Source organism: Canis lupus, chromosome 18 (assembly GCF_011100685.1).
Source record: "Canis lupus familiaris isolate Mischka breed German Shepherd chromosome 18, alternate assembly UU_Cfam_GSD_1.0, whole genome shotgun sequence".
In the NCBI taxonomy this organism is placed as follows: Eukaryota; Metazoa; Chordata; class Mammalia; order Carnivora; family Canidae; genus Canis; species Canis lupus.
In genome coordinates, this window is record NC_049239.1 from 9,546,963 (window position 1) to 9,567,606 (window position 20,644).

The 20,644-nt window shown below is 40.7% G+C and overlaps 1 protein-coding gene across 2 annotated transcripts in view; it reads right to left on the reverse strand.

Annotated features, from left to right (window-relative positions):
- Nucleotides 1–20,644, reverse strand: part of SUGCT (succinyl-CoA:glutarate-CoA transferase) — a 714,309-nt gene that overhangs the window by 384,468 nt on the left and 309,197 nt on the right. For both annotated transcript variants that reach the window (XM_038562658.1, XM_038562657.1), the window contains one exon: nt 18,660–18,757. In XM_038562658.1, the coding sequence (XP_038418586.1) occupies nt 18,660–18,757 (98 nt within the window). The remainder of the gene's footprint in view (nt 1–18,659; nt 18,758–20,644) is intronic.

Genomic DNA, 20,644 nt, shown 5'->3' on the forward strand with positions numbered 1-20,644 from the left:
TTTTAGTGAACAACATGTATTTATGAGTGTACATTCAGATATCGATTTTACTGTCTCTCCCAACTTCCAACCCATTCTCTGGATTTGGTATTTTCTAAACACTGGGTAAAATCCTGGAAAGATCCTATAGCCTTTCCAATCTGTCCTGGGTAATGAATACATAGTCCTTTCATTCTGGTGTTAAAATAATCCAATTCAGTCCAAGAACTACATAACTCTACTCTGCTACAATATAATAGTAAGTCAGAACCCTTGTGCAAGTTCAATCCTAGGTTTCCTATAACATTAATACTTGGATAAGCTTTACTTAATTATAGAGGTTTATGCTTTTGATACATTTTTATATTCTATCTGATATTATTTCAGTATCTACTTTCCTAAATTATATTAGATTATATGTCCTGATTTCCAAACTATGTTCCAAGGCATGCTGACGACCCCAGGCATGCTAACACTCCTTGATATGTTAATAGCAGCTGGGGCTAATGGAGTAGAAAGAAGAAAAAGTTTCTCTGGCCACATTAGTTTGGAAATCACTGCTTGCTACATTTCTCCATAGAGATTCATCATATACATCAGCATATTAATGTTGTAAGGAATTCTTTAAAAAAATAAACAAAATATTTGTCTTTAAGTGTTAGCTGGCCTTGGGACTCATTTCGACTAATAAAATGTGATAGAGGAGATGTGCAAGTTCTAGAGTCCAGACCTCAAGAAGCCTTGTTGCTTCTATCTTTGCTCTACAACAGTTTTCAAAGACCACCAGATAAGCAAGTCTTTCTAGCCTGAAGGATTAAAAAGATGAGGAAGAGAACAAAGTGACTCCATGTAGCCAACAGCCAGCACCAGCCAGACAAATGAGTAAGGCCATCCTAGACTTTCCAGACCAGATAACCCCCTAGCTAAAAGGAGACATTTAAGTGGGCCCTCAAATCCAGGAGCACCGCCAAGCCAACCCTTAGAACCATGAGAAATAATAAATTCCTTTTGTTTTAACACGGGCTTGAGGGGATCCCTGGGTGGCTCAGCGGTTTAGCTCCTGCTTTTGGTCCAGGGCGTGATCCTGGAGACCGGGGATCGAGTCCCACATCGGGCTCCCTGCAGGGAACCCGTTTCTCCCTCTGCCTCTGTCTCTGCCTCTCTGTGTGTGTGTCTCTCATGAATAAATAAATACTTTTTTAAAAAATAAAAATAAATAAAAGTCTTGAAAATGCAAAGATATGACCCATTGGCCACATTTAGTCCACCTGTTTTTATACAACCCACAAGCTAAAAATGGATTTTAGAAGTGACATCACCAAGATGCAATATACTTCATTCCTGACTTTGTGACCCCTTACAAGAAACTAGCAAGCGTTTAAGAACAAGACACCACTGAGAGAATCCGAGAAGAAAGCGCTAAGGCTGAAGTACCCCCCTGCCCAACACAGATCAAGGCAGACTGCATTAGAAGACTAAGAGAAGTGGCTGCACATTGACCATGTTGCTCCTTACCCAGAGCAGTATGGCACCACAGGAGAGGTCTCCCCTGAGGCTATGTAACCTCCAATGGGAAAAGAGAACTCAGGGGAACAACCAGACTCCTCTCCAGCATTGTGGGCCACTTTGCAGGAACATCTACTCTGATCTCAGGCCACAGGGATTAAAGGGAATCTGTGGGGTATGACCATTGGGGATCTGACCAGCAAGGAGAAAGGGGAGGGGCTTGCAACAAACGGTCGGTACTTGCACTGCCTGAGTAGTAATCCCAACCTTGGGGTTTTGCTCATCTGCAGAACCTCATCAGGGGCACATTCTGATGAGAGAACTTAGTGGAGTGCAAATCTGCCTGATTTGGATCCTCAAACAAGTTTTGCTGGCTCTAGAGCCCAGTTGCTCAGACCCAGGCAAGCTGCTGAATCACAGCCCCATCCACTGTGGAGTGTCTTCCAGCCCCATCCGACCAGAATGCTGATAACTCCTGGTACCGATGCTGCCCAGTGGTGCTCAAGCTGAGAAAGAAGCAGGAAGAGCTAATCATCCCCAGAAGAGAGCCAGTACTGGGCATGAAATGATCTCATGCTCCATACAAGCAAAAGATTAATTCATAGCTAAGGCTGATGGTAGCTCCCAGCCTCACCAAATAAGACAACCTGTTTGGGAACTTGCGAGTAGCCAGGAGCAGCCCCCCTCTAACACCCATGCAAGGGAGCTGAGACACGGCCTCACCCACTATGGAGAGTGAGTGTCCTTCTGGCCCCGCTGACCAGAAGAACCAGTAACAACTCCTAGAAGCTGTGAAGCCCAGTGGGACTCAAGTGGAGAGGTGCATTGGCAGAACCAAGCCAGTAGCTTTGTTTGGTCAGGGATCTTAAGGGAAGGTTGGCTTGAGTTAAGGAAACAAAGAGCTTTACCAGCTTTAGAGCTGCTTCTCCTACTGTATCCAGGCAGGACTCTAATTCATAGTTCCCCCTTATCACTGAATACCATGTTCAGCCTGTTCAACCAAGGAACCTAACCAAAATACTTGGGAAGCTGCTTAGCTCATTCAACAGCTCTCCATAGAGCGCCACTTGAACAGAGAGCACAGCCTGGGACTTCTCCATCTGCAGAGCAAAACCACTGGCCTCACCTGACCAGGGAATTCAGTGTATACCCTAGCCTGATTTGGGTCCCTACACAACGAGCTATATAGGCTCATCGGGTCCTGTCTGTTACCTGGTCAGGGCAAGGAGGCTAAATTTTAGTTCCAACTACTACTGAATATAGTACCCAGTCCCTACCATCTAGTAAGCCTGCCAGAGAATCCAGGCAACCATGGACCCATCTCAAAGCCTCACTTGGGCAGGGAACCAAGCCCATAGTCCTACGCAACTATCCTCAGACATTGGCACACCATCCCTATCCTCATCCTTAAAGCTCAAACAGTTTCCTTGACCAAAAATAAATCATAATAACAGTCCCCACCTGCCCAAGGACATTCCCAGGAGACATACCCAAAAACCCAAACTGGTGAAGAACTGTCTCTGCCCAAACAAACCTGTTAAGTCTGGAAGAAGAGCCTGATTACTCAAATGCAGAGATACCAACATAAGGAATCAGGGATGAAAACCAGGTAAATATGATATCAGCAAAGGAAAACAATAAAGCTTTAAATAAATGATCTAAAAATATGGATATTTATGAGCTGTGAGATGAGGAATTTAAAAGAATCCTCTTAAATCAATTCAGTGAACTATAAGAACACACAGACAACTAAACAAAATTAGGAAAACAATGCAGAAGCAAAAATAAGAAGCTTTACAAGAAAACAGCAGCCATCAAAAAAATAATAATAATTAATCTCAGAGTTCAAAATACAATAACTGAATTGAAGACTTCGATAGAGTTTCAATAGGAAACTCAACCAGCATAAGAATCAGTGACCTGGAGGATAGGACATTGGAAATTGACTACAGTGACTCTGTACACTACACGTGACTCAATTTACCCTTAAAGACACACAGACTGAGAGCAAAGGGATGGGAAAAGACATTTTAAGCAAATGATAACCAAAGAAAAGCAGGGTTAGCTATACTTGTATCAGACAAAATAGACCTTAAACTAAACATGGTAAAAGAAGATAAACAGGGTCATTATATGATGCTAAAGGGGTCAATCCTTCAAGAAAACAGTTGTAAATATATGTGCACCCAATATTGGAGCACTTAAACATATAAAGCAAAAACTACCATAACTAAAATAAGAAATCAACAGTAATACAATAAGAGTTGGAGACTTTAATACCCTGCTCTCAACAACAGACAGATTATCCAGATAGAGAATCAATAAGGAAAGAGTAGATTTGAGTAACACTACAGACTAAATGTACTAAAAGACAAATATGAAACATTCTATACAACAGCAGAATACATATTCTTTCCAAGTGCAAATGGATCATATTCTAGATTAGGTTATATGTTAGGCCAAAAAACAAGTCTTAGCAAATTCAAGAAGACTGAAACTATAGCAAGTATCTTCTCTGACCACAGTGGTATTAAATGAGAAATCAATGACAAGATAAAAAACTGGAAATTCATGAATACATAGAAATTAAACACCACTCTCCTGAACAACCACTGAGTCAATGAAAAAATTAAAGTGGAAATAGTCTCTTGAGACAAACATAACAAAAACAACATATCAGAACTTGTGTGATACAGCAAGAACAGTTCTAAGGAACTTCATAGCAATAAAGGCCTACATAATAAGCAAGAAAGATCCCAAGTAAACAACCTAATTTTATACCTTAAGAAACTAGAAAAAGAAGAATAAGCTGAGTCATACATTACCAGAAGAAAGGAAATAATAAGAATTGAAGAAGAAATAAATGAAACCGAAAAATGTAAAGCATTAGAAAAGATTAACCAAACCCAGAGTTGGCTCTTTGAAAAGATAACCAAAATTGACAAACCTTAAATCAAATTTAAGAAGAAAAAGAACCCAAATCAACAAAATTAGAAATGAAAAAGGAGACTTTACAACACAACAGAAGTTCAAAGGACCATAGAGACTACTATAAACAGATATACACCAATAAACTGGACAACATTGAAAAAGATGAAAAAATTCTGAGAAATATATAATTTATCAAGACTAAATCAGGAAGAAATACAAAATCTGAATAGGCAAATTATTAGTACAAAGATTGAAACAGTAATCAAAAATCCCCCAACACAAAAAAGCCCAGGCCCAGATGCTTTAACAAATATTTGAAGAATTAACATCAATCCTTTTCAAAAACCAATCCTTTTCAAAATCTTTTTGAGAGGGAACACTCTCAAAAATCATTTTATGAGGCCAGCATTACCCAATACCAAAACCAGGGAGGGGAAAGGAAAAAAAAAAACTTCTGCAAAAGAAAACTACAGACGAGTATCCCTCATAAATATAGTTGCAGACATTCTCAACAAAATATTAGCAAACTGATGTCAGCATCACACTAAAGGAATCATATGCCATAATCAAGTGGGATTTATTAAGTGGAATGCAAGGGTGGTTCAACATGCAAATAAATCAATGTGACACATCACATTGATAGAATGAAAGAAAATAATCATATGATCATCTCAATAGATGCAGATAAAGCATTTGAAAAAATCAACATCCATTCATGATAAAAACTCTTAATAAATTAGCCATAGAGAGAACATATCAACATAGTAAAGACCAAATATGACAAGCTCATAGCTAACATCATACTCAATGGTGAAAGATTGAAAGCTTTCCTTCTAATATCAGGAACAAAACAAGGGTCCCCACTCTCACCTCTCTTATTCCACACAGTACTAGAAATTCTAACTAGAATTAGAATTAAATTCTAAGGCAAGAAAAATAAAATTTCTTTAAAAGAAATGGAAGAGAAATAAAATTCCTCTGTTTACAAATGATATGGCTATATATACAGAAAATCCTAAATGCTCAACAAAATCAATTAGATCTAATTAATGAATTCAGCGAAGTTGAAGGATATGAAATTAACATCCAAAAATCAGTAGTGTTTCTATACACAAACAACAAATTTCTGAAAAATAAATAAATAATTAAAATAAATAAATAAACCCCATGTATGATAGCATCAAAGACAATAAAAACACTTATGAATAAATTTAAGGCATTGAAGGATCTCTACTCTGAAAGCAATAACACATTGATGAAAGACAGTTTTCATTGTGTCTTCTTCAAGATGCAAATAACAGAAAAGTACCCCATGTTCATGGATTGGAAGGATTAATATTGTTAAAATGTCAATACTATCACAAGCCACTTATAGATTAGAGCAATCCCTATCAAGAGTCCAGTGGTATTTCTTTACAGCAATAGAAGAAACACTCTTAAAATTTATATGAAACCACAAAAGACTCCAAATAGCCCAAGAAATCTGAGAAAAAAGGACAAATCAGGGGATACCACACTTGATTTTAAGCTATACTATAAAGCTATAGTCTTCAAAACAATATAATACTGGAATAAAAACAAATAGGCCAATACTACAGAATCAAGAGCCCAGAAACAATCTCTAGCATATACAGTCAGCTAACATTTGACCACGGAGCCAGGAATACTCAATGGAGAAAAGACAATCTTTTTAACAAATAACACTAGGATAATTAAATAGTCACACATAAAAGAATGAAAATGGGCCAAGATCTTACACCACTCACAAAAATTAACTCAAAATGGATGAAAGACTTAAATGTGAGACCTGAAATCATGAAGCTCCTAGAAGAAAACATAAGAATAAACTTCCTTCATATGGGTTTGGTAATGGTTTTTTGGAAATGGACAAAATAAAGAATAGGGGCATCTGGGTGGCTCGGTGGTTGAGCATCTGCCTTCAGCTCAGGGTGTGATCCTGGGGTCCCGGGATCGAGTCCCACATCGGGCTCCCTGCATGAAGCCTGCTTCTCCCTCTGCCTGTGTCTCTGCCTCTCTCTCTCTCTCTCTCTCTCTCTCTCTCTCGCTCTGTGTGTGTGTGTGTGTGTGTGTGTCTCATGAATAAATAAATAAAATCTTTAAAAAAGGAATACAGTCAAGAGCACTCACTGTGTATTGTCTATGGTTGCTATCTTGCTACAGTGGCAGAGTTAAGCAGCTAAGGTAGAAATCAGTTAGTCCCCAAAGCCAAAAGTATTTACTACCTAATCCTTTAAAGAGAAAGTTTGCTGACTCATTTAAAAACGTTAAGTCTTAGGATGGTTTGCAATAACGCAACAGTTAACTGAGATTTTAAAATTTTAATCCCATTTAAAGGTTTTTTACTTATACGCTGTTTTATCATTTTATCTACGCTTATATTTCTAAATTTATTATTGATTTTTAGAATATTTCATTGTAGTTGGCTTTGCTTTTTTGAAGCTAAGATTTTTTTGTAACCTAACCTATAATCAGTGTTTGTAAATGTTCCAGAGACACTAGAAAAGACTCTGTGCTCTGTTAGCTGAGTATGCAGTGTGCCATAGATCAACTACTTCCACCTCATTCAATATACCAAATAAGTCCTCTTTTTCTTTCTTAATCTATTTTAGACAATAGCATGTTAAATAATTATAAAAACAATTATGTTTCTCACAATTTCTAACTTTCTAATAGTTCTGACTCTCTATATTTTAGGGTATATTTCTATATCCTGACATGTTTTAAAATAGCTTGGAACACTCAATTACTCTTATTTTACAGATAACCGTATATATCAAGGACCACCAGAAAGGGTCAACCCCAGGGCCATGAAGATCCAGGCCAGCACTCTGATTTTCCCTTTTTTGTTTCCCTTCATTAAATTGAACAGAGTACTGAGACTTAAATAAACTCAGACATTCCAATGTCTGGATTTTTCTTTCCAAAGTTAGCAAATGAGAAAAAGAAAAACAATTCACAATAGAGGGAAGAAAAATCATTAAGAAAGAAAAATGTAAATTTATAAATTCAAAGATTAAAAGTTGTGTCTGCATGTGTGTTTGTGAGCATGGGGGCGAGGTGCAGAATGTTCCACTTATTTTCTTTCTGTGGCCAGTATGATTCTAAACACAAAACTTATAGTTACAGAAAAGAGAAGAAAGCAGTTATTCTGTGAGTTCTATGGAAAAGGCATTGATCATCGGGGAGATTTCCAATTTGAGCCTCACTGATGAGCTATGTGTTATTGGCCAAAACATGTTCAAGTAGAACTAAGGTAGGTTTGGTCTGGTGTTGGAAGCAGTGCGTAGCTTGCAATGACTACTGTGGCTCATCCAGGTGAAGACGGTCAGGAGCAGCTGGTCACCAGGGAATGGTCTGGAAGGCTGGACAGCTGGTGGAAATCAAGACTCAGCAGGGATGTCAGCTGTCAGCACTGGAAGAAAGGTGGGGTCAGCTCCTACTAGAAGCATCAGTTAATGTAAGATCAAAGGCCAGACGAAGGCCTGTGCTAGAGCACGGAAGCCCGGATGAGATAAGAATAGAATGCAGGCCTGGGCAAAGTGGTTGCCGAGCAGAACTCAGTCTGGGCCAGAGGCAGGCAGGAAATCGGGCAGGGCAGGGGCGAGTCTGGGAGTCTGAGGAGCAAACCAGAGTGTCAAGAGACTGAGTCAAACTCCAGATTCTCTATCCAATTCGAAAGTCAAGAGCAAAACAAGGTCAGCCAGAAAAGTCTGGAGGACCGTGCCTACATCCTCCCAAAAGGAAGGCCTCCTGAGCTAGCTCTGTGGAGTCTCCCACCAGATTGCACGGAGCCTCGAGCCATGATGCCATTAAATTCTAAGTTCTTTCTCTCAGGAAGGGGTTAAGACCAATGGTATCTGAGGCTCTATCCAGCTCCCCAAGTGTTTAGGACTCTAACATTCTATAAATCTAAAAATATACATTAAGTTGCAATGGAGAAACGAGGGTATTAAATGTTTTATCCAGGGAAGCAGAGTTTACTGGACTCCCTCCCACCACCATCACCCCCTCCCCCGCCCCTGCACATACATACAACTATCCCCCCACTACCAGCGAATTCTTTCTACTAAAAGGCAGTATGGAATGGTTTATAGCCCTCCTGGAAAGAAAAAAAAATAGGGGAGGGGGGACGAGGGGGATGACATTCCATTTCGTCCTGACTCACTTAAAAGACATCATTTGATTCTCAGTCACAAAGAATTCTCTTAACAGAGTGGAAAGAGCCCTGGTCACGAGGAGCTTGTTTGGAGTTGCAATAGTTCCCTTTGCATTCTGTAAGCCAAGAGGATACATTCCAGGGCTGTGTTTCTTTCATTCTTTTTCCCTCCAGGCTGATTTTATAGTTAACAACACATAGCCACTTAAACCTATCTCCAAAGAACCAACATTCAGAAAATGTACCACATAAAATATAGACATTTTACTAGGACCCAGCTATTAGCTGATAATGGCAGAGCTGCCATGGAATGCATAAGAAAACAAATGTGACCCTCACCAAAACATCAGATCCATTTATCCAAACCGGCCCTCTGCAGAGGGCCGTGGATGCCAGATAAACCTACAATGATGTGATTCAAAGCATTAGAAGAGGTTGGGTGGGGGGGGCTGCAATAAACTAACCATGTAGGTTGAGGAGATACATAAATCACATGAAATGCAGCCTCATAAGATACTAATAAAGTCTGGGGGGGTGGGGGGGGTGGAGGCTGGCAGGAAGATTTTAAAATGCGATCATATGGGAAAGAGAATATTAGACCAACCAAAGAGTTTCAGAGGGAGCAAACAATAAGTTTCTCTCTATATATATTAAAAACATGTAGACATGGGAGAGTCAGTGGTTGCCAGGTTTAGAGAGGGGAGGAATGAATCAGAGTTAAAAAGAGACTTCCCCAGCCTCCGGGCCCTGGCAGGAGTATCAGTGAGGGGAACTCGATCTCTGGGGCTCTTGACTGCTCCCAGCCTTTCACTCCGCTCTTCGCCTAGCCTAGGCAGCCTGAACGCTAATGACTTCTCCACTTTCTCCACGCTGAAATCTAGTCGGAGGAAAAAGCCTGAGAAGACTTATTTACCCTAAGGAATAGGAGAGTCTGCTGGAGAGTCTCACCCTCTCCCTCTGCCCAGACCCCCTGAAAAGGAATAAATCTTTAAAAAAAAAATCTACAATTGCCTAATGTCAGAAATCAGCCAAGTATGTGTAAGGGAAGGTTATATTTCATGGAACAGGGGTTTCTTCCAACCCTTCTATCATATAGGTGGGCACTGATAAAATCCTCTCTGTTCTTTAAGCAAACCACTTCTTCTCTGAAGCCTTTGTGAAAATAAGTGAAATCCCATTAGGAAGGTGATACATAGGGGATCCCTGGGTGGCTCAGCGGTTTAGCACCTGCCTTCGACCCAGGGTGTTATCCTGGAGTCCTAGGATCGAGTCCCACGTCAGGCTTCCTGAATGGAGCCTGCCTCTCTCTCTCTCTCTCTGTATCTCTCATGAATAAATAAAATCTTTAAAAAAATGAAGGCAATATATAATATCCTTTTTTTAAAAGATTTTATTTATTTATTCATGAGAGACAGAGAGAGGCAGAGACACAGGCAAAGGAAGAAGCAGCTCCCTGCGGAGAGCTTGATGCAGGACTCGATCCCAGGACCCCAGGATCACGACCTGGGTTGAAGGCAGATGCTCAACCACTGAGCCACCCAGGTGTCCCCATAATATCCACTTATAATTTCATTTTGAAACAGTTCAGATTGTAAAAGAACAAGTTAAGGATAGGAGGATGGAGCCAGGAAAGGAAGACAGGAGAAAGGAGTAAAATGGGGATTTAAGAAAGTGAGGAGGGTAAAGGAGTAATAGACAGTTGTTAGAAATTAAATATAGGGCAGCCTGGGTGGCTCAGCAGTATAGCGCCGTCTTCAGCCCAGGGTGTGATTCCAGAGTCCCGGGATCGAGTCCCACATCGGGCTCCCTGCATGGAGCTGCTTCTCCCTCTGCTTGTGTCTCTGCCTCTCTCTCTCTCTCTCTGTGTGTGTGTGTGTGTCTCATGAATAAATAAATAAAAATCTTAAAAAAAGAAATTAAATATAAAGTGGAGTTGACCCTTAAACAGTACAGAGGTTATGGGCGCCATCCCCCACCTTCACCCCCCAACACAGTTGAAACCTATGGATAACTTTTGGCTTCCATAAAATTTAACCACGAATAGCCTACTGTGACCAGAAGCCTTACCGATAACACGAGCAGTCGGTTAACACATATTTTGTATGTTACACATGTTATACTCTGCATTCTTACAAGAAAGTAAGCTAGAGAAAAGAAAATGTTAATACCAATGTCACAATAAAGAGAAAGTACATTTGCAATACTGCCCTGCATCTGTCGAAAAAAACGTGAACCTGTGCGGTTCAAAGGTCAGCCATTGCTTCATTTTCTACTAAGAATAAAACTTAAGGAAATTGTAGATGTTATTTAGCAAAAAATAAATTCAACAGCTTTCAGGAAGGCCAAAAATATCCATTAAAACTTTGAAAAACTTAACCATAAAAATGACACAGGAGAACCCATGGACATAGTTGATTTCTGAGTTCAAAGGTCCCAGCTGAAGCCTTTCACAGGGGCTATTAACACAGCCTAGCAGGTAAGAAACCCAAAATGCTTCGTTCTCTATGAGGGTACAGCCACAAATGCAAGGAATATCGTAAGTGGACTGTTCACAAGTTCCAAATTTGTGGCCCACACTGAGAAACAAGTGTCTCTTAAAAGGGAATAGACTACGAGCCATTAAGGTCCACTTTTGGCTAGAAAAGACGAAGCACTATGAATAGCCTTTATTAAGAATGTAGTACTAAGTTAAATATATTCCAGGTCTTGGGAGCTCTTTTTACTATTTCAAAAGAGTTTAACAGAAATCATGTATTTAGCTGTGACGAGGCCACACAGGCCAAATACAAATAATTCCTGTCACTGGAATTAAATCAGCACAATACAGGGCCCCTGGGTGGCTCAGTGGTTGAGCATCTGCCTTCGGCTCAGCTCATGATCCCGGGGTCCTGGGATCGAGTCCCACATCGGGCTCCCCACGGGAAGCCTGCTTCCTTCTCCCTCTGCCTGTGTCTCTGGCCCTCTCTCTTTCGGTCTCTCATGAATACATAAATAAAATCTTTAAAATCAATCAATCAGTACAATAATATTTCTATTACCCTGATTAGGATTTGATTGGCAGTTACATAGGACTTTATTAAATAGAAATTGTGGAACTTATGAAATGTGTATTGCTTGGGAGAGAAAAATTTCTCAAAAATAGGGGGTTCACGAGTTAAAAAGATACAGGAGAAATTTGACAGTAAAAACTTGGGGAACAGTAATTTAAGATTCTAAGGGATTGAGATTCTCCTAAAATAGACTGAGCACTGCTGTGTGCTGAGTGCTGTGCAAGCTGCTTTCATGTGTGTTCCTGGATCTTAATTCTCACTAAGACTTAGGAATTGTTACACGCATTGTATCCACAGGAGGACCCGAAGCTCAGAGGAATCAGGACCAGCTCAAGGCTACAGAATTAGTCAGTAGAAGATTCTGGCCCCACATTCAGGCCTTTTGACATTCTGTGATCACAATGCCATCCTCTTTGGTTAGTTTAGAATAAGTTTGCATTTCTGGCCACCACTGTTCTCTTTTTATTTGGACCTGATGCTAGGAATTCTGTCTTTTCCCTTTTGGCCAGTTATGCCAAACTTGGATGGTTTTGCCCCTTCTTGGTTCATACACTCACTCGCTAAAACATTTTTTTTGAGCACTGAAAACCCAAACAGACAGTAGAAATAAAAATGAAAAAAAGAAAGATCTAATCCCTTATGGTGTGTCCGTGTAGATTCATGGATTGAACAGAGGTATCGCTCTGGTGGGGGGTTGATGGTGGCAGGTGGAACACAGGGTGGGGATGGGGGTCAGATGGAAACTCTGCACCTTCCTCTCAATATTGCCAGGTACCTAAGACGGCTCTCAAGAACATCTTTTGCAAAGTAAGAAATTAATTTAAAGATTATTTAAGAAACATAAATTTACTGTCTTGTCAAGGAGGATAGCTGATGTGGACAGTAGATGCCCTGATGCAGCAGCAGGAGAAGGGCTGTCCACGGCAGACAGGTGAGGCAGGGAAAGCCCAGAATTTTGCGCTCATCCTTAAGGACTGATAGCAGCCAGGGAGACAAAGAAGTTTCATCATTTTGGTGAAAAGTAGTGAGCATGGGATGCCTGGGTGGCTCAGTGGTTGAGGTTGAGCGTCTGCCTTTGGCTCAGGTCATGATCCTGGAGTCCTGGGATCGAGTCCCGCATCAGGCTGCCTTCTCATTGGGGAGCCTGCTTCTCCCTCTGCCTGTATCTCTGCCTCTCTCTGTGTGTCTCTCATGAATAAATAAATATAATCTTAAAAAAAGAAGGGAAGGAAGAAAGAAAAGCAATGAGCATATGGGGAGACACTCAGGATTAAAGCACCAGGCCACATTATAAGAAGTTGCAACAAGGTGGGAAATGACTGCACGTGTTAAGGTAAATAGTTTAGGGGCACCTGGGTGGCACAGTCTGGTTAAGCATCCAACCCTTGGTTTGGGCTCAGGTCGTGAACTCAGGGTCACGAGATCGAGCTCCACATCAGGCTCTGCGCTTAGCAAGGCATCTGCTTGAGATTCTCTCTCCCCCTCGGCCCCTCCCTCCACCTCTTTCTCTTAAAAGCAAATAAACAAATCTTTAAAACAACAACAGCAAAGGTAAATAGCTTAAACTTTCTCCTCAAAGCTGTGGGGATGCCATAAAAGACTAAGGCAGGGAAGCAGAAAGATGAAATTTGCCTGATTTGTACCAAGATGTCAGTTTAAAAAAAAATTAACATTATATTCAGGCATCTCTGATGTGACAACCCTTCTATCAACAGCCAAAAAAATGCTCCAGGCCCAACTCTCCAATATTCTGAACAAGCCAACTAAAAATAATTTGACACCAAGCTTTGGAAGTGATCAGTTTAGATGAAACTCTTTAATAAACCTTTGATTCAGTTCAACAAATATTTGTCTAGCACTTCTGTTTGGAAGGCCCTGAATTACGGCATTTCATTTCACAGTGTTTTAATACAGGGCACTCTAAAAATAAGTAAATATTCAAATACATACAAGAAACTTAAAAAAAAACTCCGATCATTCAAAACCAAAAATAATTACGTATTTCACTAAAGGAATTGCCATAGCATTTTAAAAATAAATTTATCTTACACTGTTAATTTTTATTTATATCATCGGAGTGTAACCAACTTTTTAGTAATGCCTTCACTGGGACTGTATTGACAGCCACTTGCTTAACGTGTGTAGCATTTTTCAAAAAGCAATTTAAAAGTTGTCATCAGTTTCTTTCCAAGCTACTTTATTTGTCTTCTCCTATGACTTATTTTGTTTTCTCCCTATGAAATCACCCTCAGTCTAATATTTTCCCCTTTGAGTTTTCTTGTTCCTTCATGTACTTCTGTTTGTCCTCTATGACTCCTCTCAGGTGGCACCACCTCCAGGAAGCCCTCCCTGACTTGCCCACACTGACATAGCTGCCCCTTCTCTGGGCTCTCGGCACCCTGGATATTTACCATGGCACCTCACACACTACTGAAGCCACTGCTTTACTTGTTTATTTTCATAATTAGATCATGAGCTCCTTAAGAGCCCAGACCTCTTTTTCTATCTCTATAGCTGCAGGGTGCAGTAATGGTGAAGAAAGGAAGGGAGAGAAATAAAACAAACTGTGTTTCTATTTTCTCCACCATTTCTCTCTTCCTTCCTCCTCATTTCATGTCTTCCTATTATTTCTCCCCAACTACCAATACAACATCTTTATCCTCCTCTTCTTGGTTCCAGCACACATCATGATTTTTAATCTCTCCCTTGAGGTCCTTCTGATTGCAAAGATGCTGATCTGGGGCATGAGGGGCACAGGCTTAGGAATTGTTGCTCCTTGGCATTGCAAAGAAGGGGTTTGTTTTAACAGGCCCTGGATTCATCTCTATTATATCTCTTCTGTGTTTTAGCTGGGGACTTTGAACATGCATTAGCTTTGCATAGTTTTCAGTCTTCGCAGCTGGGTAAACAGACTTTCTGCAACAGCCTGGATAAAATGGCAAGCTCAAGGGGAAAATCTTCACCTTTAAATTAAAAAAAAAAAAAAAAGAAAGAAAGAAAAAAAAAACCTTCTTCACGGCCACGATTGGGGAATAGTAACACCTGAGAGCACCTGAGGGGAATGGTGTGTGTCCTGACTGTGGAAAACCCAGCTGATGACAAGAACATGCAGCTGCCTTCCTGAGTGAGCCTGGCTGCGCTCAGAAAGGAGCATCAAACTGTAGTTAGCAAGAATAACAGAAAAGTGAGGTAAGTGACTGACATTTCTGGTAGACCTTCAAAAAACACGTATAAATTCCATAGGAGAACACCAAGGTGACTGTAGTTAACAATACTGTGTATCTGAAGGAAAGTAGATGTTAAAACTTCACAAGAAAAAAAATTGTGACCTTGTGAGGTGATGAATGTTACCTAACGTAATTGCGATGATCATTTTGCAATACCCATAAATACCGAATCATTATGTGTTGTACACCTTAAGTTGTACAATGTTATATGTCAAGTATATCTCAGTAAAACTGGGGAAAAATGGATCTTCAGGATACATAGAAAATAGTAGTTGCTGAGAAGCAAATTCACTTTCTGATGAAAATTCCTTTATTTCACAGGTTTAAGAAACGACTCTATTGTAACTTTTACAACACGATTTGCTGGCCATCTCCCCCCACTCTCTCCCTGGACCGACATCCCTCTACTCTCTCTCTCTCTGGACACACATCTTCTCTCTCTCTCTCTCTCTCTCTCTCTCTGGGCCCACCTCTTCCCACTCTTCCTTTTGATCCCTGAGCTCCAGGCTCATTTTCCTCCCTGCTACTCCTCCAACTCCCAGCCATGCACCTGCTGCCCAGAAAGCTTCTCCCAGTCATCTGCAGGTCCCTTCCCCGACCTCCATCAGGATTTATTTATTTATTTATTTATTTATTTATTTATTTATTTATTTATTTAATGATAGAGAGAGAGAGAGAGAGAGGCAGAGACATAGGCAGAGGGAGAAGCAGGCTCCATCACCGGGAGCCCGACGTGGGATTCGATCCCGGGTCTCCAGGATCGCGCCCTGGGCCAAAGGCAGGCGCCAAACTGCTGCGCCACCCAGGGATCCCTCCATCAGGATTTAGCTCAAATTCACTTTATCAGAGAGTCCCTCCCTGACTGGCTTAAATGGAACCGCCGGCCTCACAACCAACTTGACCAACTTTCAGCACTGCTCATTTTCCTTCCCTGCATTCTTTTTCACCAACTTACTTTGTTTCATTTAATTCTCTATCCCTAGTGCTCAATAAATATGTATTGAGTAAGTAAAGACACAGTAACATTTCATGGACCACTTCAGGGAGGCAATACAACATGTGGGAAGGATACACAGCCTTTTGAATTCTTACCAACTATTCGCTACGTACCTAACCCTCCCTGTGCTTCAGAATATTCATTTGTAAAGTGGGAATAAGCTTCTCTGGCTAGTAGTAAAGGCATCTAATAAATGCTAGCTCCTCTCCTTCCTTTCTCCCTGTGTCCTTTCTGTGGTTGGGAGTCAGCGTGTCCGTGATTCACCGGTCCTGAGACAGCTGTCAAATGAAAGGAACGGTGCGTTCAGCACACCTTGGACAGTATCAACCCCAGAGTTGAAGCTGATTTTGGTTGTGTTTGATAACTGGTAGGCTAGATCTGAGGCCCGCAAGGACATCTTCTTTTCGGAAAGTGTTGTCATCTGACTGGGACCCCAAATGGAGACATCTGAGGATGGTTTCAGGAAGCTGTAGAATGGACCCTGAAACATGACTATGTTTCAGAATAACAGTAAGTCTGGGAAGTGTTCCAGAAAGAGAACAGAAGACACAGAATGGGAGTGTGGCCATGGCAGGGGCTTTATGCTGAGAAAAAGGTAGAAAGAAAAGATGGTGTCACACTGGGGAAGACGATGAGGTCAAACAAAAAAGGCCAGATTTATTCCTGTAACAGAGAGCCACTGAATATTTTGAATATTTCATAAAAAAACATAGAATCCTATCATGGAAATGACACATGTTTTGAATGTTCACAAGAGACTTTTGAAAGCTGAGCACTGAAGGGTGCTGGTGGATCCAGTGACATCTGTTCAGCAAAACCAAGGACAAGGTTGTAAATGGGAACAGAACACATCCTGATCTTCCCTGCTCATCACTGTTTGATCCACCAGGCAGAAGAGACTTGAGGTGGAAGAGACGGAAGGGCCACTAACCACAAGAGAGCACCCAAAGCCATCAACACGCTAGCACGGGAGAGCATGGATGCTGGCCTGCTCTGGGCCCGCGGGCTCCCTGCGGTCTGTGTTTGAAGGACCTATGACAGCGTCACCTCCCCTATCAACTTTCCTCTCCCAGGCTGCCCCTCATCTCTTCCATGTGATTTACTTCCTTATTCCTTGTGAAGTCTGAATAAAAGACCTAAGAATCTTAAAGGCTCCAAAATGATGCAATTTCCACTTCTGCGTGTCTATAAGAGGAGAAAGAAAAAGTTGGCAGATTATTTCATTCACCCCAAAGAGAGAAAACAGAAACTAATCGGTGACAGATGTGCTGAAAGTCTTTCTACCGTGGAATTCTACAACAGGATTTAGCAAGGAACTGATGTTTTGGGACCCAGGAAACCGATAACTTTGTGATTCCCAGCTTCACTATAAAAGTGCCAGCAGCTAAAGAACAAGATGACACTTGTATCTGATGAGGTTTTCTATTTTCCTTGGGTCTACTCTTCTCACAGCATGGAGATGATCTATTTAGAGTATCAAAGAGCTTTTGATAAGGTTCTCACAAATGCCTATTATTGAAACTGGGTAACCACGGTGTGAAAGGAAAAAGTCCTATCAATGAATTAAATGGATTAAAACACTGCTTGAGAGGTGAAGGGGCAAAAAGCAGAAATAATGCTTTTATTAATGGCCAGTTCTCATGCGGGGAAAGGTTAATGATTGAGGGCTCTTAGGCTTCGTGGTAGAATCAGATTGATAGTTCACTAACGACCAGGACAGGGGAGCTCCAGCCTCATTCCCGTGTTCTCCACAGATAGGCCCACACAGAGCCCCCATTGATCAAAGAGCATAAGGCACATGGAGGAGATGCAAGCAGGGCAGAGAAGTGCCTGTCGTCCAGAGATGCCCAAATACCAAGGGGTCCAAAATAAAAATCACGATAGCAGAATTTTATTGTCTAGGAATTTTGATACATACTACAGAGAAATACAAGGGCCCTTTCAAAAGACAAGATATGATATTGGAACAAAAGGACTTAATTTATGGGCACTATGAGAAAAAAAAATGTTCCGCACTGAAGAATTTCAGCATTTGGGCATTTAGAGCCACAAAAACCACGATGCCTACTCTGTAGATGGAGAAGTTTAGATGTAAACAAAAGTGAAACTGGTAGGAAAGATTAAGAATTAGTACCCTTTTTGGAGGGAGAACTCAAAAGATTTGAGACAGGTTTTAACAAAAACATAACCCTACATGAATGGAATAATCTGGAAATCAAATACTCTAATTGCTTAAATTAATACTTTATGACCCATAACTCCATCTAGCATTTTCAAAACATCATCACAACAAACTTCATAGCAGAGCTTTAACCTTTTTTTGTCTCCGTTTCCTCATCTGTAAAATGGGAATAGAATTTACCTCACAAGATGACTATAAGGGCTAAATGGGATGACATGTAGAGCATTTGAACAGCAAAGGTAAAACCAAAAATGTTCAATTATTTTTGTTTTTAGTATTGTTATTATTAGAACTTAAAATAGACCAAACCCAAATACTTACGTGTTGTAGAGAAGCAATCTCTTTCGAGCCATTGCGATTTTTCTTATTTATATCATTGTTATGAGTCAGTGCTTAATAAGACACATAAAATGCTTTCAAATAAAGAAAAAGCAAGCTTTAAAATACCTTTCCACTAATGCATTTTGTCAAATGGAAGAGAATTACAAGTTAATCTAAGTAAGGCAAAAAAAGAACACACACATACACACACACACACACACCCCTCACACCGAGTAATTGCTAATGACATATTAATTCTCCAATGTACTAATAGTGGAGCCAAGCTTACCGTGCAGATAGTATTTTGATAAGCTCCTTTCTATTCTGTACACGAAGGTGATTAGTTTTATACTTGGGGTCATCAATCAGTTCAGGCAAATTCAAGATCTAAAAAGGGAAAATAATTTTAGTATATAATTCAGATTTTTCGTGTACCTGCCTGTGAGTGCAAGTGTTCGGGTCCTACTAACATGCTCCCCAGGACCATTCCTTGCTGACCTTTATGCTTCCAGACAAAGGCATAGGGAGCAAGAAAGGAATATGAAGGGAAGGATCATGCAATTAGGATTGAGTTTGCCATTTATGAGACGTTTTTGCTACATTCGAGTTTGTGCCTACATATGCGAGCACAGAGCAAGAGTTATCAGATTCCCCATAATAAGTCTTGTCTAGAGAGAGTAGGTAAAGAGATACAGAATTGGAAAGAACTGACCTAATTCTGAGAACCGATATCATAAGTACATGTCTGCACTTACGCGAAGCCCATAATCAACATATATCTTGTAGGTACATTCACTTATTTGTTCCACATGTAAATAAAATAATATTATCTGTCCCAGAAGTCCTATCCAGGATGTTGTACAAGGTGCTAAAATAAAGGAAAAGCATATACATTTGCCCCAAATGCTCACCATTAAAACAATGTCAAATTAAAAGATATTCTTCCTATAGAAGTGTCACTATTTTTCTTTAATATGTCTCCCTAAAGGAATACCAAATAGAAATGCTTTTATATACTTCCTCTTTTGCTCCTCCTCAATAAAGGGAAAATCTATCTTGCAAGTCCCTTTGGACATCTTGCAATTTTAACAAGACCATAATGAAAGTACCAAGTGGATTTGGAATGGAAAAGAAGTTTTATAAAGAATGTGTGGAGGCAGTGTTTGGCAGTTGTGTTGGAAAGTCAGAAGGAGCATTTATGGGCTCGGGGCAGGCCATGTGGCCTACAGAAAGCTTCACTACCTTTAGTAATGCATTTGCTTTAAGTATAAACATTTAATGGTTTCATTTGTTTCCCACAGTTTAAATAAAATCAATCCATTAATCATCCCACGAAGGACAGAGAAGTGAAGAAGGTCCCCTGGAGTAAAGAGAGCATCTCCACAGTGTCATTTCTCTTTCAGGTGGTTCACTTATTCCATTTCCTGTAGGAATAATAAAGACAGCACTACTCCCCCAGATTTTTAAAAAGTGACACTGCATAGAGCGACCTTTCTAAAAACTGCCCTGCCACCACACCTGATCCCAGAAGTGGCCTCCAGGCTTGTCCAGGAATGGAAACCCACCCTCCCTCCCTAAGAGTGAATATGTTATTTCCAGAAGGAGCAAGTCCCTTCACCAAATCATGGGTTAAACCTGTAAATCTGGCCTCACCCAGAAATAGTAGGGGCTGCATTAAAACAAACTGTTCAGTGATTGTACTCGGTGGTAACCGGAACATCCTCAGATGTCGTTCTCTGACTTTGACTCGTCACCTCTTTTCTCTGTGAAAGTTAGTATGGAAGAGTGGGTCAAAGTAATTATGGCTCTGCCTTCAGCCATGCTGCCATTCACAGTGCTTCTAGAGAGGCTGCTGCACGAGCTGTGATCACAACCATCCCTTACGTGCTTGAAAAAGTGTCGCCTGAGGTGGAATGATTCAGTGTCAGTGAAAGTGTTTGACATACTGAGCACCAAATACATGTGAGGTATTCCAACGAGGTGCTATTCCCTCCCCGCAAAGAAATAATGAAGTGTGTGTTTGTTCAAAGAAGAAGGATGGGAAAGAGGGAGGGAGGGAGAGATGTCTTTAATTAACCTTCATTTCCTATGAACATCTCTATTGGACATAGAGTTCCGGGTTGACAGTTTGGTGCCAGTTGGCTCTAGGCTCCCGGTTTCAGGCCAAAAAAATGTGCAGTTCACTGAGTCTGTGTTCTCCCACAGGTAATATATCATTTTCCTCTGGGTGCCTTCAAAACTTTTTCCTTGGTCTTTCATTTTCAGTGGGAAGTC